Below are 20,428 nucleotides of genomic sequence, written 5' to 3'. Positions count from 1 at the left end.
TTTTCTATTTGAGATTTTTAGATTTGATAGGGAAGCTGAGATGTCAAATATACTGTTAAGATTTTCTACTACCTTCACTATTACAGTGGAACGTTTTACCCAGGAACTTGTCTAAAAGGGATTGAATTTGTTGTTGCCTAATTGTTTTTTGGTAGGTTTCCAAACTGCATTCCTTCCATCTATAGCATTTCTTAATGTTACTCAGTTCCTTTGGCTTTGATGCCTCATCATTGAGTATTGCCCTGTTTAAGTAGACTGTGATTTTGCTGTGGTCTAATAGGGGTGTCAGTGGGCTGACTGTGAACGCTCTGAGAGACTCTGGGTTGAGGTCAGTGATAAAGTAGTCTACAGTACTACTGCCAAGAGATGAGCTATAGGTGTACCTACCATAGGAGTCCCCTCGAAGCCTACCGTTGACTATGTACATACCCAGCGTGCGACAGAGCTGCAGGAGTTGTGACCCATTTTTGTTGCTTATGTTGTGCCTAGGGGGGCATATGTGGGAGGGAATGCTGTCACCTCCAGGCAGGTGTTTGTCCCCCTGTGTGCTGAGGGTGTCAGGTTCTTGTCCGGTTCTGGCATTTAGGTTGCCACAGACTAGTACATGTCCCTGGGCCTGGAAATGATTGATTTCCCCCTCCATGATGGAGAAGCTGTCTTCATTAAAATATGGGGATTCTAGTGGGGGGATATAGGTAGCACACAGGAGGACATTTTTCTCTGTTAGGATAATTTCCTTTTGAATTTCTAGCCAAATGTAGGATGTTCCTGTTTTGATTAATTTAATGGAGTGAGTTAGGTCTGCTCTATACCAAATTAGCATACCCCCTGAGTCCCGTCCCTGTTTCACACCTGGTAGTTTGATGGATGGGACTACCAGCTCTCTGTAACCTAGAGGGCAACCAGTGGGTCCGTCTCCTCTATACCAGGTTTCTTGCAGGATGACAATGTCTGTATTACCAATTTCTTTGGTGAAGTCCGGGTTTCTGCTCTTCAGGCCAAAGGCAGATGACCTCAGGCCTTGTATATTCCAGGATGATATAGTGGCTTTTTGTTCCATAGAGTGTCCAATGTTGTTGGTCGTGGTTTGGCCTCAGGCCAGTAAGTGTGAGCAGAGCCTGCTGAGCATCTGGTACATGCCATTGGCTTGGGCGAGTGTGAGAGTGGGGGTTGGGACTGTTTGCCCGCTCACTACCTGGGCGTATGTGTGGCTTCCATGTTGAGGCCCTCTTTGCGGGGGTGGGGTGCATGGGGTGGGCAGGAGTGGCATAGGTCTGATCTGAGGGGGCCTAAATGGGGTGTGGGCATGGTTGACGTTTGGGGGTGTTGATTGGCTGGGGTGGGGGTGTGGATGTGCCTGGGTGTACTGTGGTCTGGATGTAATTCCTCTTGGCGTGGGTCCTCTATGTGTAGGTCTGGGGGGGGGGGGGTCCTGCAGGTCTGGGAGGGTGTCTCGCTGGTCTGGGTGGGGTGTCTATTGATCTGTTGCTCCAGTGTGAAGTGTTGGGGATACGTTTGAGAGTGATGTCCTTTAGAGTACGGGCAAAGGTGGGCACTGCTGCCTTGTAGAGGTGGGCCTGGTCATAGAGGTTGTTCAAGTCCAGGGTGGAGTGGTGGGCCAGGAAAACTTTTGGTTTTGAGGCACAGTCATGGGAAATACTTGCGTTTACCCGCTGTATTGTGGCAGGGTGGAAGTCTTTTTGTGGTAGCAGGGTGGAGATAACCACTTGTGCGTCTCTCTCTCTCTATCTCAAACCTCTCTTTCTCTCTCTCTCTCTATCTCAAACCCCTCTCGCTCTCTCTCTCTCTCTCTCTCTCTCTCTCTCTCTCTCTCTCTCTCTCTCTCTCTCTCTCTCTCGCTCCACGACTCTCCCGCCTTTCACCCATGACCGAGACGCGTCGAGAGTGCATACAGCTCCGAGTGTACATCTCCCGGCTTGCAGTCATGTGAAGAGGGTCGAGACTCGAGGCAGACTCGGAGCGGTGTGCGGTCGTGCAAAAAGATAACATTCTCTGGTGACGCCCAGCACTCTGACAGCAGGAGCCCAAGGCGGCGAGGCAGTCGTCTGCCCACCAGGCTGTGTGAACGCAGGCTGTCATATATAAACTCCAGGGACGGGTGGCTCTAGTTGTGAAATGATATAGCACGCCGAGATAACATGAGCCTGTCGCCTTGTCTCGCTACCAGAGCACCATCAGGGCTCGGGCCTTGTGATTGGATGAAAATGTTATGGTCATGGCTTAATGTTCGAGTCCTGTTTCCAACTGCTAAGAAACAGTGTTAGAAGAATGGGGACTATACTATGGTATTAGTCTCGTAGAATCCAATCCCATTGGTAACCTGGTATCAAATGGTACGCGATATCAACCGTGCTTCTTTCAATGGCAGTTAATAGCTATGCCTAATAACCACGTAACGAACATGTTATGAAGTGATTTGAAAGTAGATACCCGGGAGAAAACAAAAATCGGTATGAAGCGTAACCAAATAACAGCACTCGTGGGCATCAATCTTCCCTCTCCATTTGACCGCGCATTTCGTTGATTGGCCAGCCTGTCGTGTGAAAGTATCAAAGAGCATTTCCTATTATCTACCACATAGAATGTGTTTTTTTTTGCCCTTGTGCTGCTGCAACCCTTTCTTCCTTATTTATTTTTTTAACCCACGTACTTTATATGACTCAGATCATTTGAAGTGTATTCTCCTCATGACTTCTTTATGCCTCTCAATTTATCCTTCGCTTTCTTGTTCTCTTTCAATTTCCCTGTTGCTCATTCTCCCCCTCATCGCTCTCTCTCTCTCTCTCTCTCTCTCTCTCTCTCTCTCTCTCTCTCTCTCTCTCTCTCTCTCTCTCTCTGTCCCTCTCTCTCTCTCTCTCTCTCTCTCTCTCTCTCTGGGGGTTACTATTAACTTTTGAAGTATCCCTGATACCGATTCATCCAAATTCATTGACTGTATGGAGCATTAAGAGATTCATGGAACACAGATCTTGGGGGATAGAACAAGGATGCCATCATTGGCGCGCAGGCAACGAGGCTGATCTCACAAAATGGGTAGTCGTCAAGTCCGTCGTGATTTATGTGTTCTGACAGGCCCACAATGTGGTTACAAAAATCGGATTTGGATGTATTTGGCTGTTTTCGCTACATCATTTTTTCGAAGTTTCCCTTTCGGGTTCAGAAAACGTTTCTGCTCAATGCTAACTCCCGTTTGCATAAGCTGGGGGCATAGCTGTCCATGTACTGTAGAAATGGTTGGTGGTAGTTGAAGTAGTGTTTAAGTGTAATGCAGATGATTGGTGAGGATGACATGAACATGTGTTGGGGTTGACATCCATACAGCATTATACTCCGATTTTTACCCCCAACATAGTGTGAAATACACATATAAACAGTAGCCTAAATATAGGCTAATTGTGCTGGTCAGAAATTGGGGGAGGGATTATGGCTCTATCCACCACAGGGGAACTGCGTTTCCAAGGCGTTTCCATGGCGTTTCCATTGTTTTGGATGAACTCTTATTTATTGGTTGAAATCTTCTACCAGAATGTGCCAGCAAAGAAACAGTGGAATTTCTCTCTCTCTCTCTAAGGGATATTCTTAACTTTTGAAGCATCCCTGACATCCCTGTATAGATGGCTGCAATGGGTTGAAATGTGTCAGGTAGCCTCGAGGTTAGAGTGCTGAGCCGACAAGGTGAAGAATCTGTCAATGTGCCTTAAGCAAGGCACTTCACCCTAATTGCTCCAGGGGCGCTGGTATGATGGTGACCCTGGCCGTGACCCCACTCCCTGCCGGTGTCTCAGGGGGAGATGGGGATATGCAAGAAACATATGCCCATTACACACTTATTATATTGAAATGTGTCAGCAAAAGGGCAATGAAATTTCAATCTCTCCCTCTCCCTCTCCCTCTCCCTCTCCCTCTCCCTCTCCCTCTCCCTCTCCCTCTCCCTCCCTCCCTCCCTCCCTCCCTCCCTCCCTCCCTCCCTCCCTCCCTCCCTCCCTCCCTCCCTCTCTCCCTTTGCCCATCTTTCCCCCCCGCTCCCTCTCTCTGTTTAGTTAAATCCCCTCACTGCGGAGCCACTGAGTGACAGTACGATGTCCATGGTGTGTGCGCACAACCAACTGGGAGAGAATTTAACTACAAACGTCACGGCCAAGTGAACGGGAGGGACAGGGGAGGAGAGGAAGATCGCAGGAGAGCGAGAGAGAGCGAGAGAGAGAGAGAGAGAGAGAGAGAGAGTGGGGAAGGATATATCGAGTCAAAGCAGCTCTGCTTGCTCCTCAGTGGTGTGAGGGAAGAGACAGAGGACGTGTGAGAAGACAAGATGGAGCGCTGGAACAGATGAAGACTGTCACTGGGTACGTGTCTCTGTGTCTACGTCTGTCTGTCTGCCTGCCTGCCTGTCTGTCTCTGACTGTTTGTGTGAATGAATGAATGAGTGTCTGTGTGTGCATGTGTGAGTGAATGAGTGTATCTGTGTGTGCATGTGTGAGGGAATAAGTGTTTTTCTGTGTGTACATGTGTGAGTGAGTGAATGAGTGTGTTTGTGTGTACATGTGTGAGTGAGTGAATGAGTGTGTCTGTGTGTGCATGTGTGAGTGAATGAGTGTGTCTGTGTGTGCATGTGTGAGTGAGTGAATGAGTGTGTCTGTGTGTACATGTGTGAGTGAGTGAATGAGTGTGTCTGTGTGTGCATGTGTCTATGAATGACTGTGTCTGTGTGTGCACGTGGGAGTGAATGAGTGTGTCTGTGTGTACGTGTGTGAATGAGTGAGTGTGCGTGTGAATGCTGAAGAAGCTGTAAGTCAGACAGTTTGAGTCTAGGCGACGTCTGTGCTTAAGTCTGACTTGGTGAGAGCGTGTGTGTGTCTGGAGGTCTGTGTGCGTCTGTGAAAGAGTAAGTGCGTGTGCATCCTCAAGATGCTGTAAGTCGCCGTTTTTTCCCTCTGTGCAGTTCTGACCGAGTCAGAGCGCGTGTGCATAATTAATTTAAGAGTGGGTGCATGCGAGAGGGTACAGGTATGTTTAAGCCTGTGCGTAGGAGTTTGGGTTTCCTAAGGAAAGACAGAGAGGTGTTGTTGTGGTAAAATGTGGGCTTTTTATTGAACCATTTCTTACATTGATGAACGATTCTGGATTGCATTCTGGTGCTCGCTTCATTTGAGGCAAAAACAAATGTTTTTGTGATCTGTCTGTGTGTCTGCTCATTTGTATGTCTCTGCGTGTGCGCCTTGAGTGTGTGTGTGTCTTGAGTATGTGTGTCTTGAGGGTAGGAGGTTGGCGGCCCCTTAATTGGGGAGGACGGACTCGTGGTAATGGCCGGAGCGGAATCCTATTAAAGACATCAAACACATTGTTTCCAGGTGTTTGATGCCATCTCATTTACTCCGTTCCAGACATTATTATGAGCCGTCCTCCTCTCGGCAGCCTCCACTGCCTGTGTATCACATTGAGTGTGTACATGTAGGCTAAGTACACAACAACACTAAAAGCAATGTTTTGTACGGATTTCAATAGCCAGTAGTGTGGTCTTTCGGTAATTACAATTTACACTAGGACAGATGTATTAAAGGATAATGAAAGGAGAGGTACTATAATTAAATGTCCTCAATACACAATGGGATGATTACCATTTCCATTACAGTTTATCATTGATCTTCATTTAGAACACGATTGTTCATTTTATAGGTGACAGCCACGGTCTGGCCTGGAGAAAAAGACTTCAAGTACTGTTATGTAAACACTGAGGACAAGGTGGAGCGCGAGAGAGAGATGGAGAGAGAGAGAAGCGGAAAGAGTGCAAGAGAGACAGCTAAAGAGATTGAGCTAGAGAGACAAACCTATTTTATTTGAATTCATTTCACCTTTATTTAACCAGGAAGGGATCATTGAGATATATTTGAAATCTCTTTTTTTCAAGAGCGCCGTGGCCAAGATAAGGCAGTACCAAGTCATTACACAATTACAGACAGACAACATTAAAAAAACTACAGGGTAATGTAGTAAAAAAAACGTAGAATTGACAAGAGTATAACAAAATTATAAAACAGAAAATTAAAAACATTGACAGGTCAGGGAAACAGCCTCAAAATCCTTCATCAATGATTTAAAAACACCAATTGGGACAAGTTCTTCCAGTTTAAAAGTATTTTGTAAGGCGTTCCATGCCAATGGTGCAGAGTACATAAAAGCCCTTTCACCAAAGTCAGTTCGGACATTTGGAACAGTTAGCAGGATAAAGTCCAGCGAACGAAGAGAGTACCCACAACAATAAAAATGCCCAAATAAAAAGGTAGTAAACGCCAAATTGCTTTGTAAATAAAAGTATATCAGTGACTGAACCTACGAGTGACAAGAGAAGGCCAGTCAACCCTGGGATATAAAGTATAGTGGTGTGTAAGTGTTTTGCAGTTTAAAATAAATCTCAAAGTGCCATGGTAAATAAAGGGTGTCAATTGATCTCAAACACTGAGCGAAAGCATTCATATATAAGATATCCCCATAGTCTAGTAAAGGCATAAATGTAGCTGATACTGGCCTCCTTCTGGCTTCAAAAGAAAAACCGTCCTTATTCCTAAAATAAAATCCCAACTTCAGCTTTCATTTTTGTTAAATTGTTTGTCACGCCCTGGTCGAAGTATATTGTGTTTGTCTTCATTTATTTGGTCAGGCCAGGGTGTGACATGGGTTTATTGTGGTATGTTTTGTCTTGGGGTTTTGTTAGGTATTGGGTTTGTGGCTTAGTGGGGGTATCTAGCATATTATATGGCTGTCTGGAGTGGTTCTCAATCAGAGGCAGGTGTTTATCGTTGTCTCTGATTGGGAACCATATTTAGGCAGCCATATTCTTTGAGTGTTTCATGGGTGATTGTTCCTGTCTCTGTGTTTGTTGTCACCAGATAGGTTGTTTAGTTTTTCACGTTACGTTTGTTGTTTTGTATTGTTCGTGTTTATTCGTTCATTAAACATGTATGAAAATTACCACGCTGCATTTTGGTCCGACTCTCCTTCCCACAACGAAAGCCGTAACAGAATCACCCACCACAACAGGACCAAGCGGCGTGGTAATGGACAGCAGCAACAGCGGCCAAAGACACAAAACTCTTGGACATGGGAGGAGATCCTCGACGGGAGAGGACCCTGGGCTAAACCAGGGGAGTGTAGCTGCCCCAAGGTGCAGCAGCAGCTGCAGCAAAAGCAGCAGCAAGAGAAGGAATGGACATGGGAGGACGACCTGGACGGTAAAGGACCCTGGGATCAGCCTGGACAATATCGCCGCCCCAAGGAAGAACTGGAGGCGGAGAAAGCGGAGAGGCGCTGGTATGAGGAGGCAGCACGGCGACGCGGATGGAAGCCGGAGAGTCAGCCCCAAAAATATCTTGGGGGGCGGCTCACAGGGAGTATGGCGACGCCAGGTAGGAGACCTACGGGGGCTAGAGAGACCGGGCAGGCACCGTGTTATGCTGTGGTGCGCACGGTGTCTCCAGTGCGGGTGCATAGCCCGGTGCGGTATATTCCAGCTCCGCGTATCGGCCGGGCTAGATTGAGCGTCGAGCCAAATGCCATGAAGCCGGCTCTACGCATCTGGTCCCCAGTGCGTCTCCTTGGGCCGGCTTACATGGCACCAGCCATGCGCACGGTGTCCCGGTTCGCCGACATAGCCCAGTGCGGGCTATTCCACCTCGCCGCACTGGCAGAGCGACCGGGAGTATTCAACCAGTTAAGGTTGGGCAGTCTCGGTGCTCAAGAGCTCCAGTGCGCCTGCACGGTCCGGTCTACCCTGTACCACCTCCACACACCAACCCTCCGGTGGCAGCTCCCCGCACCAGGCTTTCTGTGCGTGTCCTCGGCCCAGTACCACCAGTGCCAGCACCACGCATCAGGCCTACAGTGCGCCTCGCCTCTCCAGCGCTGCCCGAGCCTTCCTCCTCTCCTGCGCTGCCGGAATCTCCCGCCTGTTCAGCGCAGCCAGAGCCTTCCTCCTCTACAGCGCTGCTGGAGTCTCCCGCCTGTTCAGCGCTGCCAGAGCCTTCCTCCTCTACAGCGCTGCTGGAGTCTCCTGCCTGTTCAGCGCAGCCAGAGCTGCCAGCCTGCATGGAGCAGCCAGAGCTGTCAGTCTGCATGGAGCAGCCAGAGCTGCCAGTCTGCCAGGATCCGCCAGTCAGCCAGACTCTTCCAATTCCGCCAGTCAGCCAGACTCTTCCAGATCTGCCAGTCTGCCAGACTCTTCCAGATCCGCCAGTCAGCCAGGATCTTCCAGATCCGCCAGTCAGCCAAGATCCGCCAGTCAGCCAGGATCCGCCAGTCAGCCAGACTCTTCCAGATCTGCCAGTCAGCCAGACTCTTCCAGATCTGCCAGTCTGCCAGACTCTTCCAGATCCGCCAGTCAGCCAGGATCTTCCAGATCCGCCAGTCAGCCAAGATCCGCCAGTCAGCCAGGATCCGCCAGTCAGCCAAGATCCGCCAGTCAGCCAGGATCCGCCAGTCAGCCAGACTCTTCCAGATCTGCCAGTCAGCCAGACTCTTCCAGATCCGCCAGTCAGCCAGACTCTTCCAGATCCGCCAGTCAGCCAGGATCTGCCAGAACTGCCAGCCAGCCAGGATCTGCCAGATCCAACCACCTGCCTGAGCTTCCTCTCAGTGCTGAGCTTCCTCTCAGTGCTGAGCTTCCCCTCAGTTCAGAGCTACCCCTCAGTCCCGAGCTTCCCCTCAGTCCCGAGCTACCCCTCAGTCCTGAGCTACCCCTCAGTCCCGAGCTGCCTCAGTCCCGAGCTGCCCCTCAGTCCCGAGATGCCCCTCATTCCAGTGGCGTTCTGGGTGAGGACTACTAGGCCATGGTCGGCGGCGAGGTTGGACTATCCAAGGATGCGAGGAGGAGGGACTAAGACTCTAATATAGTGGGGTCCACGTCCCGCGCCGGAGCCGGAGCCGCCACCATGGACAGACGCCCACCCGGACCCTCCCCTATGGTTTTTGGTGTGCGTCCGGGAGTCCGCACCTTAGGGGGGGGTTCTGTCACGCCCTGGTCGAAGTATATTGTGTTTGTCTTCATTTATTTGGTCAGGCCAGGGTGTGACATGGGTTTATTGTGGTATGTTTTGTCTTGGGGTTTTGTTAGGTATTGGGTTTGTGGCTTAGTGGGGGTATCTAGCATAGTCTATGGCTGTCTGGAGTGGTTCTCAATCAGAGGCAGGTGTTTATCGTTGTCTCTGATTGGGAACCATATTTAGGCAGCCATATTCTTTGAGTGTTTCGTGGGTGATTGTTCCTGTCTCTGTGTTTGTTGTCACCAGATAGGCTGTTTAGGTTTTCACGTTACGTTTGTTGTTTTGTATTGTTCGTGTTTATTCGTTCATTAAACATGTATGAAAATTACCACGCTGCATTTTGGTCCGACTCTCCTTCCCACAACGAAAGCCGTAACATTGTTGAATATGCAATTTAAAAGAGAGGCCGTCATCAGTTAAAATTCCAAGATATATACATGAGGTTACAGTCTCAATCTCATTTCCCTGACAGGTAGTAATAGGTGAAAGGTTCAGAGGTCTATTTTTGCTTTAGAAAACACCATTAGTTTAGTTTGGTCAGAATTGAGGATAAGCATCAATTGACACGAGGTATGTTGAACAGTATAAAAAGCAGTTTTCAAGTTCTGGAAAGCTTTTGTGAGAGACAAGGCACAACAACCATATCATAACAGTATCATCAGCATAACATAACAGTATCATCAGCATAAAAGTGAAGTTGTGCATTTTACACATTTTTGTCTAAATTATTTATATAAATAGTGAATAAGAGGGGACCAAGTACAGAGACCTGGGGCACACCATTAAAAACAGACATTTTAACAGACATGAGCCCATCAAATTGAGTGCACTGAGTTCTATCAGACAGATAGTTAGCAAACCATGCAACTGCATACTCCGAAAGACCTACGCTCGACAATCTCTGCCTCAGTATAGCATGATCAACTGTATCAAAAGCCTTAGAAATAAAAGTGAGACACGATGCTGTTTTTTTGTTAAGGGCTTCAGTGATATCATTTAAAACCTTCATGGCTGCTGTAATTGTGCTATGTTTCTTCCTGAAGCCCGATTGCTACATTGATAAAATAGAGTTAGTATATAATAACTCTTTTCGCTGTTCACTCACAAGGGTTTCAAGTATTTTCACCAGGGATGTCAGCTTTGAGATTTGCCTATAATTATTTAAAATAATTGAATGTCCCCCTTTTAAAAGTGGCAGGACAAATTCTGATATCTCGATCTTTGGAAATTCATTATATTCTAGGGTTAGATTGAACAGATATGTAAGTGGTTCAGCTATGAAATCAGCTGCCAGTTTTAAAAAGCAGGGATCAAGAAGATCAGGACCTGCAGGCTTTCTCTGATCTAAGGATTTCAGGGCTCTATGTACCACCTGCACTGAGAATGGCAAAAAGCTAAAAGTTTGACCAGCTCTCCCTGATTCATCCACACAGGGTTGTACAGAGACAGGAGGACACTGAATCAAACAGCCTACCAGATGATACAAAGTGCTCATTGAAACAATTCAGCATTTCAGTTTTGTCATATACAGCAACAAAGTCCTTCAAAACACATGATGGTAATTCATTTGCATTACTGTTACCAGACATAGATTTAATAGCCTTCCAAAAATGTTTTTAGGGTCATTCAGGTTATCAGTGGGAACAGACATAAAACATTTGGACTTGGCCTTCCTGAGAAGAAAATAACAGTTGTTTCATAACTGTCTAAAAAGAAGCCAATCAGCATTAGAACATGATTTCCTTGTTTAAGCCCAGTAGATTACATTCATGAATAATACAAAACAGCTCAGAAGAAAACCATGGTTTATCCTGACCTTTAACCCTGAACCGACGGAATGGGGCACGTTTGTTTAGTATTTGGAAAAAAAACATAATGAAAGAATTTCCTGGGGCTCAATCTTTCTCCAGTCAAAAACAAATCATGAAAGAAAGCCTGCTCATTAAAACTATTAACATTTCTCTTACGAATAAAGCGTGGGTTTGTCTTAGGAACCTTAGTGATTCTAACAGCAACAACAGCACAATGGTAACTTAAATCATTTAAAAAAAAACAACAACCGCAGAATATTTTATGTGGAACATTTGTCAATATCAAATCAATCAAGGTAGATTTCTCTGGACATTTGAGATTTGGGCGAGTGGGTGAGTTAATCAACAGGGTAAGATTCATAGATTAACAAAACATTTTAAAATCATCAAGACACCGGCTTTAACCAACACCAGTTGAGATCACCAATCAAAATCATTTCACTGTAAAGAAGTTTAGACATAAGGTGAATCAGAGAAGAAAATGCATCACCGAGAGCAGAGGGGAGGTCTATAACAGCCAATCACAGTTACAGTGCCTTGCGAAAGTATTCGGCCCCCTTGAACTTTGCGACCTTTTGCCACATTTCAGGCTTCAAACATAAATATATAAAACTGTATTTTTTGTGAAGAATCAACAACAAGTGGGACACAATCATGAAGTGGAACGACATTTATTGGATTTTTCAAACTTTTTTAACAAATCAAAAACTGAAAAATTGGGCGTGCAAAATTATTCAGCCCCTTTACTTTCAGTGCAGCAAACTCTCTCCAGAAGTTCAGTGAGGATATCTGAATGATCCAATGTTGATCTAAATGACTAATGATGATAAATACAATCCACCTGTGTGTAATCAAGTCTCCGTATAAAAGTCTCCGTTCAAAGCAAGAAATTCCAACTGTTTACAAATAGTTTCAGACTTTAACACAGTTACAAGGAATTTAGTCTTTAGATATATAGCCACACACCCACCTTTCTTAACTCGATCAGTGCGATACACATTGTAACCATTTATACAAATATCATTATCAAGAACAGACTTGCTGAGCCAGGTTTCCGAAAACACAATTACATCAGCATCCGTTGATATAGCCCAAATCCTAACCCCATCCATTTTCGACAACAGGCTGCGTACATTTAAAATAATAGATTTAAAATCAAAGGGGGGGTTGAAGACATTGCACATCAGGGCCAGGGTTAGGTTGCACGTTACCAAAAGAAGAATAACTGGCACCTCTGTTTAATAGCCTTACACAGCGTCACTTTTTTAAGAGACCTACTGCGAGCGAATTCGACAAGTGAGTTTCCAGACAATACAAAGCAGTCATTTAAAACCATTAGACTTTGTTAGTGACACAAGTTCGCACTGTTCACATCATGCCACAAATGCATCGGCACTTGGACGAGTGGACCGAGTGAAAAAGAGCGAGTTCCCGCAGACAATATGTCTAATGGACGGGAGAGCACATTGTCAGATGTACTCACCCATCGACAATGTTCGTTTTCTCCAGAGTTCAGTAAAGTCAGTGCATAAAGAAATACCACAAAAATTGACATTTTCTCTGCGAGATGTAAGAAATAGAGGCCAAGGAAAGGTAAGGGGAGAGAGGGACTGTGTGTATGTGTGAGTCTGTGTGAGTTGATTGAGTGAGGGGGTCGATTGAGAGAACGGGTTGGGGATTGTTGAGCTGCCTCTGACAGCCAGGAGGAGAGTGAAGAGGAGCAGCTTGGTGGACGAGACACTCCGTGGAGGGAAAGCTGAGGATGGAACCCAGGCTAGCCAGACATAGGGTTACTTTGGTAAACTTCAAGTAAAGAAGTGCAAATAGCGAGAGAAAAAAATGGTGTATCTGGGTTGTGGGAGACACGCAATCTTTACACCAGCAAAACAAAATAGTTTGCACTACACAACAAGGATATTGTGGATTAGGTTATTAGTAGGTTCAAATCTACTAGTCACAGACAAACGACTTCACATGCTGCCATCTTGGATCGTGAAGGCATGTGTATCCTAACTGAGAAAGAGATGTAGAGAGAAAGCGAAAGGAAGATGAGGGAGAGCGATGTAGAGAGAGATGCAGGGATGAACTTGTACAGTAGAGGTATGAATAACAGTAAATGGAGAGAGTAGAACGATACACTGTCAAACATGAATATGTATTCGGAGATCTGACATAGTAGCTCAATATTTTGACATGAAAGACTATTGAGATATTGGGAGTAGCTTACATCAGCTCAGGTACTTGAAGAAGAGCATTATGAACAGTGGGAGAGTGAGGGAGAGAGAGGGTCAGCAAATAAAACAGGAAGTGAGATATACTCGATAAAGTGAGTGATACTATCGCTCTGTCTCCCACCCTTCCTTTCCTCCCCTCTCATTCATTTTGCCCTCTCTATTTCTCTCTCTCTCACACACACACACACACACACACACACACACACACACACACACACACACACACACACACACACACACACACACACACACACACACACACACACGCCTACCCACAGTCCCATCCGGCGGTCCACATGAGCGTATCGAAACCTCCACCGCCCCACTCCCACTTCGCCCCCCCACCCAACTCTTCCACCTCCTCACATCTCTCCATCCCTCCCTCCTCTTCCACCCCATCCTCCCCCGCACCTTCTCGTGCTACCTCCTCTGCTCCCAGATCTCTCCCTCCGCCCTCTCCTGTCAAGATCTCCATGCAGGAGCACTTTGCCATCAACGTGTGCCCGGGGCCCATAATGCCTATCCCGCAGATCTCCGACTTCTTCCCGCGCTTCCACGACTTTCCCATGACCCCGCCCCCGCCCCGGGAGAAGAAGATCCTGAAGGAACCAGATTTCGGATTGAGCAATGGAGGGGAGACGGACGGAGAGAATAAGGAGAAGGAGAGGAAACCCATCGAAGAGGACCGGGGGGAAAGGCAAGAAGGGGTGGATTCGGACGACGATGATGAAAGTGAGTGGGAGGGGGGGTGGGGGTTTGGTGGGGTTCAGGGGTTAGGGAAAGGAAGGCCTTTGGGTCAAGTGTGTGTGTGTGTGTGTGTGTGTGTGTGTGTGTGTGTGTGTGTGTGTGTGTGTGTGTGTGTGTGTGTGTGTGTGTGTGTGTGTGTGTGTGTGTGTGTGTGTGTGTGTGTGTGTGTGTGTGTGTGTGTGTGTGTGAATCTATTTCGAAACATTCTAGCGCCAACACAAACATTCTCAATAAGATGCCATATCCTCAATTCATCTCAATGTTTACAATAATTAAGAACATTGCTTGGTAACACGTCATTAGCCAGGGTTTTAAAGAATGTGGGCCAAATTTTCCTTCTCACATCTCCAACAACATCCAATTAATATCGCATAGATCCCATGTTTTGTTCCAAGTATATTTCAAAGGAATGAGCAATACACAAGCACAAATTAAGTGTTTCATGGATATATGAGGACGCAGAACAGAAAGGATTAGAAATTGAGAAATCTCATTTGACAATATTATTTTTTCGAAAACGTTCCACACAACGCATTCACAACACATCACAACCATTGCACATTTCCTCCTGGGTGTATTTTAGCCACAACGGTTGTGCAAACATTAGTTTTGTGCATACACTCATTAAACATATACAGTTCCTTCAGAAAGTAGTCATACCCCTTGATTTATTCCACATTTTGTTGTGTAACAGAAGAAAGGATTCAAAAAGGATGAACTAAAAAACAAATCTCACCCATATTCACACATTACCACATAATGACAAAGTAAAAATGTTACATTTTTGCAGATTTATTGAAAATGAAATACAGAAATATCAAATGTACATAAGTATTCACACCCCTGAGTCAATACATTGTAGAAGCATCTTCGGCAGCTATTACAGCTGTGTCTTTTTGGGTAAGTCTCTAAGAGCTTTGCACGCAATATTTGTACATTGTTCTTTGAATTCTTGAAGCTCTGTCAAGTTGGTTGTTGAAAATTCCTAGACAGCCATTTTCAAGTCTTGCCATAGACTTTCAAGGCGAATGAAGTCAAACTGTCACTCGGCCACTCAGGAACATTCAATGTCGTCTTGGTAAGCAACCCCAGGGTATATTTGGCCTTGTGTTTTAGGTTATTGTCCTGCTTAAAGGTTAATTAATCTCCCAGTGTTTGGTGGAAAGCAGAATAATCAAGGTTTTCCTCTAGGAGTTGGCCTGTGCTTAGCTCCATTCCGTTTCTTTGTTATACTGAAAAACTCCCTATTCTTTAACAATTACAAAAATACCCATAACATGATTCAGCTACCGCTATGCTTGAAAATATAGAGAGTGGTACTCTATCTTTGTAGTGACTGGGTGCATTGATACACCATTCAAAGTGTAATTAACCTCTTGAAACTCCCCATCCCGGATCCGGGATTGTGACTAAGCCTCAGGCTCATTAGCATAACGCAACGTTAACGATTTCTGAAAATCGCAAATAAAATTAAAATAATGCGTTTGCTCTCAAGCTTAGCCTTTTCTTAACCTCTTACACTTATGGTGGCGCTATTTCATTTTTGGAAGAAAAACGTTCCCGTTTTAAACAAGATATTTTGTCACAAAAAGATGCTCGACTATGCATATAATTGCTACTGTTCGAAAGAAAACACTCTGACGTGTCCAGAAATACAAATATCTTCTCTGTGCGTGCCCTTTAACGTGAGCTTCAGGCAAAACCAAGATGACTTGGCATCCAGGATATGACAAGGATTTTTGAGGCTCTGTCTTTCATGATCTCCTTATATGGCTGTGAACGCAAGAGGAATGAGTCTGCCCTTTCTGTCGTTTCCCCAAGGTGTCTGCAGCATTGTGACGTATTTGTAGGCAGATCGTTGGAAGATTGACCATAAGAGACCACATTTACCACGTGTCCGCCCGGTGTCCTGCGCCGAAATTGGTGCGCAAAAGTCACCTGCCAGTATTTTTCCATGGGGCAGAGAGAGAAGCAAGCTTCCAAGAACTGCATGTCAATGAAGAGATATGTGAAAAAACACCTTGAGGATTGATTCCAAACAACGTTTGCCATGTTTCGGTCGATATTATGTAGTTAATCCGGAAAAAGTTTCACGTTGTAGGTGACTGCATTTTCGGTTCGTTTCGGTAGCCTGGCGCAATGTAGAAAACGGAACGATTTCTCCTACACACAGACGCTTTCAGGAAACACTGCGCATTTGGTATGTGGCTGGGAGTCTCCTCATTGAAAACTTTGCATACTCTTACACAAATTAGTCAATTTCTATGGTTCAAAAGCATATTTTGAAAATCTGAGATGACAGTGTTGTTAACTCTTGAAACTCCCCATCCCGGATCCGGGATTGTGACTAAGCCTCAGGCTCATTAGCATAACGCAACGTTAACGATTTCTGAAAATCGCAAATAAAATTAAAATAATGCGTTTGCTCTCAAGCTTAGCCTTTTCTTAACAACACTGTCATCTCAGATTTTCAAAATATGCTTTTGAACCATAGAAATTGACTAATTTGTGTAAGAGTATGCAAAGCTAGCATAGCATTTTGTGTAGCATGTAGCACGCAACATTTTCACAAAAGCCAGATAACCAAATAAATAAAATCATTTACCTTTGAAGAGCTTCTGATGTTTTCAATGAGGAGACTCCCAGCCACATACCAGATGCGCAGTGTTTCCTGAAAGCGTCTGTGTGTAGGAGAAATCGTTCCGTTTTCTACATTGCGCCTGGCTACCGAAACGAACCGAAAATGCAGTCACCTACAACGTGAAACTTTTTCCGGATTAACTACATAATATCGACCGAAACATGGCAAACGTTGTTTGGAATCAATCCTCAAGGTGTTTTTTCACATATCTCTTCATTGACATGCAGTTCGTGGAAGCTTGTTTCTCTCTGTGCCCCATGGAAAAATACTGGCAGGTGACTTTTGCGCACCAATTTCGGCGCAGGACACCGGGCGGATACGTGGTAAATGTGGTCTCTTATGGTCAATCTTCCAACGATCTGCCTACAAATACGTCACAATGCTGCAGACACCTTGGGGAAACGACAGAAAGGGCAGACTCATTCCTCTTGCGTTCACAGCCATATAAGGAGATCATGAAAGACAGAGCCTCAAAAATCCTTGTCATTTCCTGGATGCCAAGTCATCTTGGTTTTGCCTGAAGCTCACGTTAAAGGGCACGCACAGAGAAGATATTTGTATTTCTGGACACGTCAGAGTGTTTTCTTTCGAACAGTAGCAATTATATGCATAGTCGAGCATCTTTTTGTGACAAAATATCTTGTTTAAAACGGGAACGTTTTTCTTCCAAAAATGAAATAGCGCCACCATAGGTGTAAGAGGTTAATAACTTATTATGTGACTTTTGAAGCACATTTTTACTCCTGAACTTATTTAGGCTTGACATAACAAAGGGGTTGAATACTTTTTGACTCAAGACATTTCAGCTTTTCATTTTTCATTAGTTAGTCAAAATTTCCCAAAAACATAATTCCACTTTGAAATTATGGGATATTGTGTGTAGGCCAGTGACAAAGCATCTTCATTTAAAACATGTCAAATTAAGGCTATAACACAACAAAATGCAGAAAAAGTCAAGGGGTGTGAATACGTTCTGAAGGCACTGTGTGTTTTATTACAACGATTTTGACAATCGTGTACATCCATTGGTCAAAGTATGTGAGGCTCTAGTCAGTGTGGCTTGTGTTTCGTTTGCTTGTCTTTCCGAATGCCGTTATGGTTTGAACTGTGGGTGTTAAAATGTCAGGCGAGTTAATTAACAATGTTCCAGTTGTGAAGTCATGTATTCATGCATGTCTGTTTCTGTTTGTCTCTGAGTGTGTTTGTGTTGCGTTTGACTTTGTCTCTATGTGTGTGTATGGGTATGTTCATCACAGTGTGCACAGGTGTCAAATTGTGTGTGTTCGTGCATGTCTACGCACATGAACTCGATGGGGTCCGTGCGGAGATTTATGTAAATGAATGTGTATCCTAGTTAATCATCGGAAAACAAACACGGGCCTCAATATTCTTGCGGTTTAATCCCGACTCTCGAAGTCGCCATTTGTTTGTGTCAAAACCACTTTCTGGGTACATTTCTCAGTGTTAGCTGGCACTGCATGTGTTTAAGCGGAGTGATTGTGAGTCGAACATCTTCTCCACCGTCATTGTCTCGCGTTCGTTGTCGCTCGCTCCGAGTTTCTCTGACAGAGCGGCTCACACACACACACACACACACACACACACACACACACACACACACACACACACACACACACACACACACACACACACACACACACACACACACACACACACACACACACACACACACACACACACACACACCGTGTGATTTATTTTGCTTTGTCGGAGTAATGTTATTCGGTCCTCAAGCCTCTTTTTTTCTTTCTTACTCACAGCGAGTAATACAAACAAGGTGTGTTTTTAAAGACAGTGTCAGGAAAATAAGCATTGGCGGATCCTATTCCAGAATTGTGCAGGAGGCTGGAGTTACAGGTTTCTGTGTTTGGGGAGGTGGGGGGTGGAAGGTGTGTGTATGTTGGTGTTTATGTTTATGTGCATGCATCTGTATGGCCATCTGTGCATTTATATGTGTTTATGTGCATGCATCTGTATGGCCATCTGTGCATGCATATGTGTTTATGTGCATTCATCTGTATGGCCATCTGTGCATTTATATGTGTTTATGTGCATGCATCTGTATGGCCATCTGTGCATTTATATGTGTTTATGTGCATGCATCTGTATGGCCATCTGTGCATTTATATGTGTTTATGTGCATGCATCTGTATGGCCATCTGTGCATGCATATGTGTTTATGTGCATTCATCTGTATGGCCATCTGTGCATTTATATGTGTTTATGTGCTTATGTGCATGCATCTGTATGGCCATCTGTGCATTTATATGTGTTTATGTGCATGCTTCTGTATGGCCATCTGTGCATGCATATGTGTTTATGTGCATGCTTCTGTATGGCCATCTGTGCATGCATATGTGTTTATGTGCATTCATCTGTATGGCCATCTGTGCATGCATATGTGTTTATGTGCATGCTTCTGTATGGCCATCTGTGCATGCATATGTGTTTATGTGCATTCATCTGTATGGCCATCTGTGCATGCATGTGTGTTTATGTGCATTCATCTGTATGGCCATCTGTGCATGCATATGTGTTTATGTGCATTCAGTCAATTTATACACACTTTTCTTTAGGCTGTATTCACAGCCAGGGCCAAACCAACGGCCAATAATGGATTGTCTGTATGGATTGTTTTGTTTTACAGCTTATCTGGGCACCCTGGAGTTCACCCTGCTCTTCGACCATGAGAACAACTGTCTACACTGTACAATCCACAAGGCCAAGGTAAGAAACTCAACTGTTCTAATCTCCGTCATGGGCTAGGCTTGAAACCAAGACTCCACTTACACCCCAAGCCTAAGCTAGGCCACGTCCCCTCCACACAACGCGTCAAGACTCAAACGGAAATTGGCTTAAGCGCTATCCAATCCACTGCAAGCCTCAGGTTAGCGTTGCAGCTTCAAACGTTACTTTTCCACGGGAAAAGACATCTAGAGCTTAGAGCTTAGCTCTGACCCAGAACATCAAGCCATGAAGCCATGAAGACAATGGTGCTTGCCTAGAAAACCCGTGAACTCTATTCGGTGAGAGAGAACCGAGATTTATCTCTTTAACAAGGGGTCCTGTGTGGCTCAGTCGGTAGAGCATGGCGCTTGCAACGCCAAGCGTCGTGGGTTCGATTCCCGCTGGGACCACCCATATGTAAAAAATTAGTGGCCCCAGCCGACTTGTAAGTCGCTTTGGACAAAAGCGTCTGCTAAATGGGATATATATATATATATAACAATGAGGCAGAGTTGAGTATTGATGTGATCCGGGCTAGAAAGATACATTTTGCATTCAGCCCACACCAGGCAAACATTCAATTTATAGTCCTTATGGGTATTATGGTAGACCCATTCAATAATATAACCTGACTAAAAGTGCGTCCCAAATGTTACCCCATTCGCTATAAAGTGCGCTACTTCTGACAAGCGCTATATGAGTCCCAGTCAAAAGTTGTGCACGACATAGCGAATATGGTGTGATTTGGGATCAAGCCGTAATTCTGTGCTTTCGACTACTGTAATTCCAGGGAGTTGCTATCACTTGTCCTTTTTTGGAAGGCGATTGACTATGCTTATACCCAGATAAGCACCCCAACCCAACGGAAAGCATTGGTAGTGCTGGCACACCTACATACAAACAGACGAGCTCGAGAAATGATGGACGTAGATTGAAAACGAGTTGAGTAGAATGGCATGAGACAAAATAGACAAAACAAGAGGAGAGTTGAACACCAAAGGACATAATGCTCTTTTGTCATGCCCTGACCTTGTCTGGCGTACAGCCTGTGGTGTATGACTGTATGCCATGTGTATGATAGCTAAGCCTTGACCAAGTGTGTTCTGTCTGTGCGTGTGTGTGTGTGTGTGACTCTCACTGTGTGTGTCTGCATATGTGTGCGCAAGTGCGTGCGTGTGTGCATCTGTAACCATC

The 20,428-nt window shown here is 45.2% G+C and overlaps 1 protein-coding gene across 1 annotated transcript in view; it reads left to right on the top strand.

The window, feature by feature from the left end:
* Positions 1-4,143: 4,143 nt before the first annotated feature.
* LOC135507795 (double C2-like domain-containing protein beta) overlaps positions 4,144-20,428 on the top strand; it is a 49,097-nt gene continuing 32,812 nt past the window's right edge. The window contains exons 1-3 of the mRNA XM_064927455.1: positions 4,144-4,364; positions 13,377-13,830; positions 19,155-19,234. Of these exons, the coding sequence (XP_064783527.1) occupies positions 13,395-13,830; positions 19,155-19,234 (516 nt within the window). The 5' untranslated portion in view covers positions 4,144-4,364; positions 13,377-13,394. The remainder of the gene's footprint in view (positions 4,365-13,376; positions 13,831-19,154; positions 19,235-20,428) is intronic.

This window comes from Oncorhynchus masou, chromosome 21, assembly GCF_036934945.1.
Source record: "Oncorhynchus masou masou isolate Uvic2021 chromosome 21, UVic_Omas_1.1, whole genome shotgun sequence".
NCBI classification, from domain to species: domain Eukaryota; kingdom Metazoa; phylum Chordata; class Actinopteri; order Salmoniformes; family Salmonidae; genus Oncorhynchus; species Oncorhynchus masou.
Note: the sequence above shows the minus strand (reverse complement) of the source record. Positions and strands in the feature narration are given on the sequence as shown.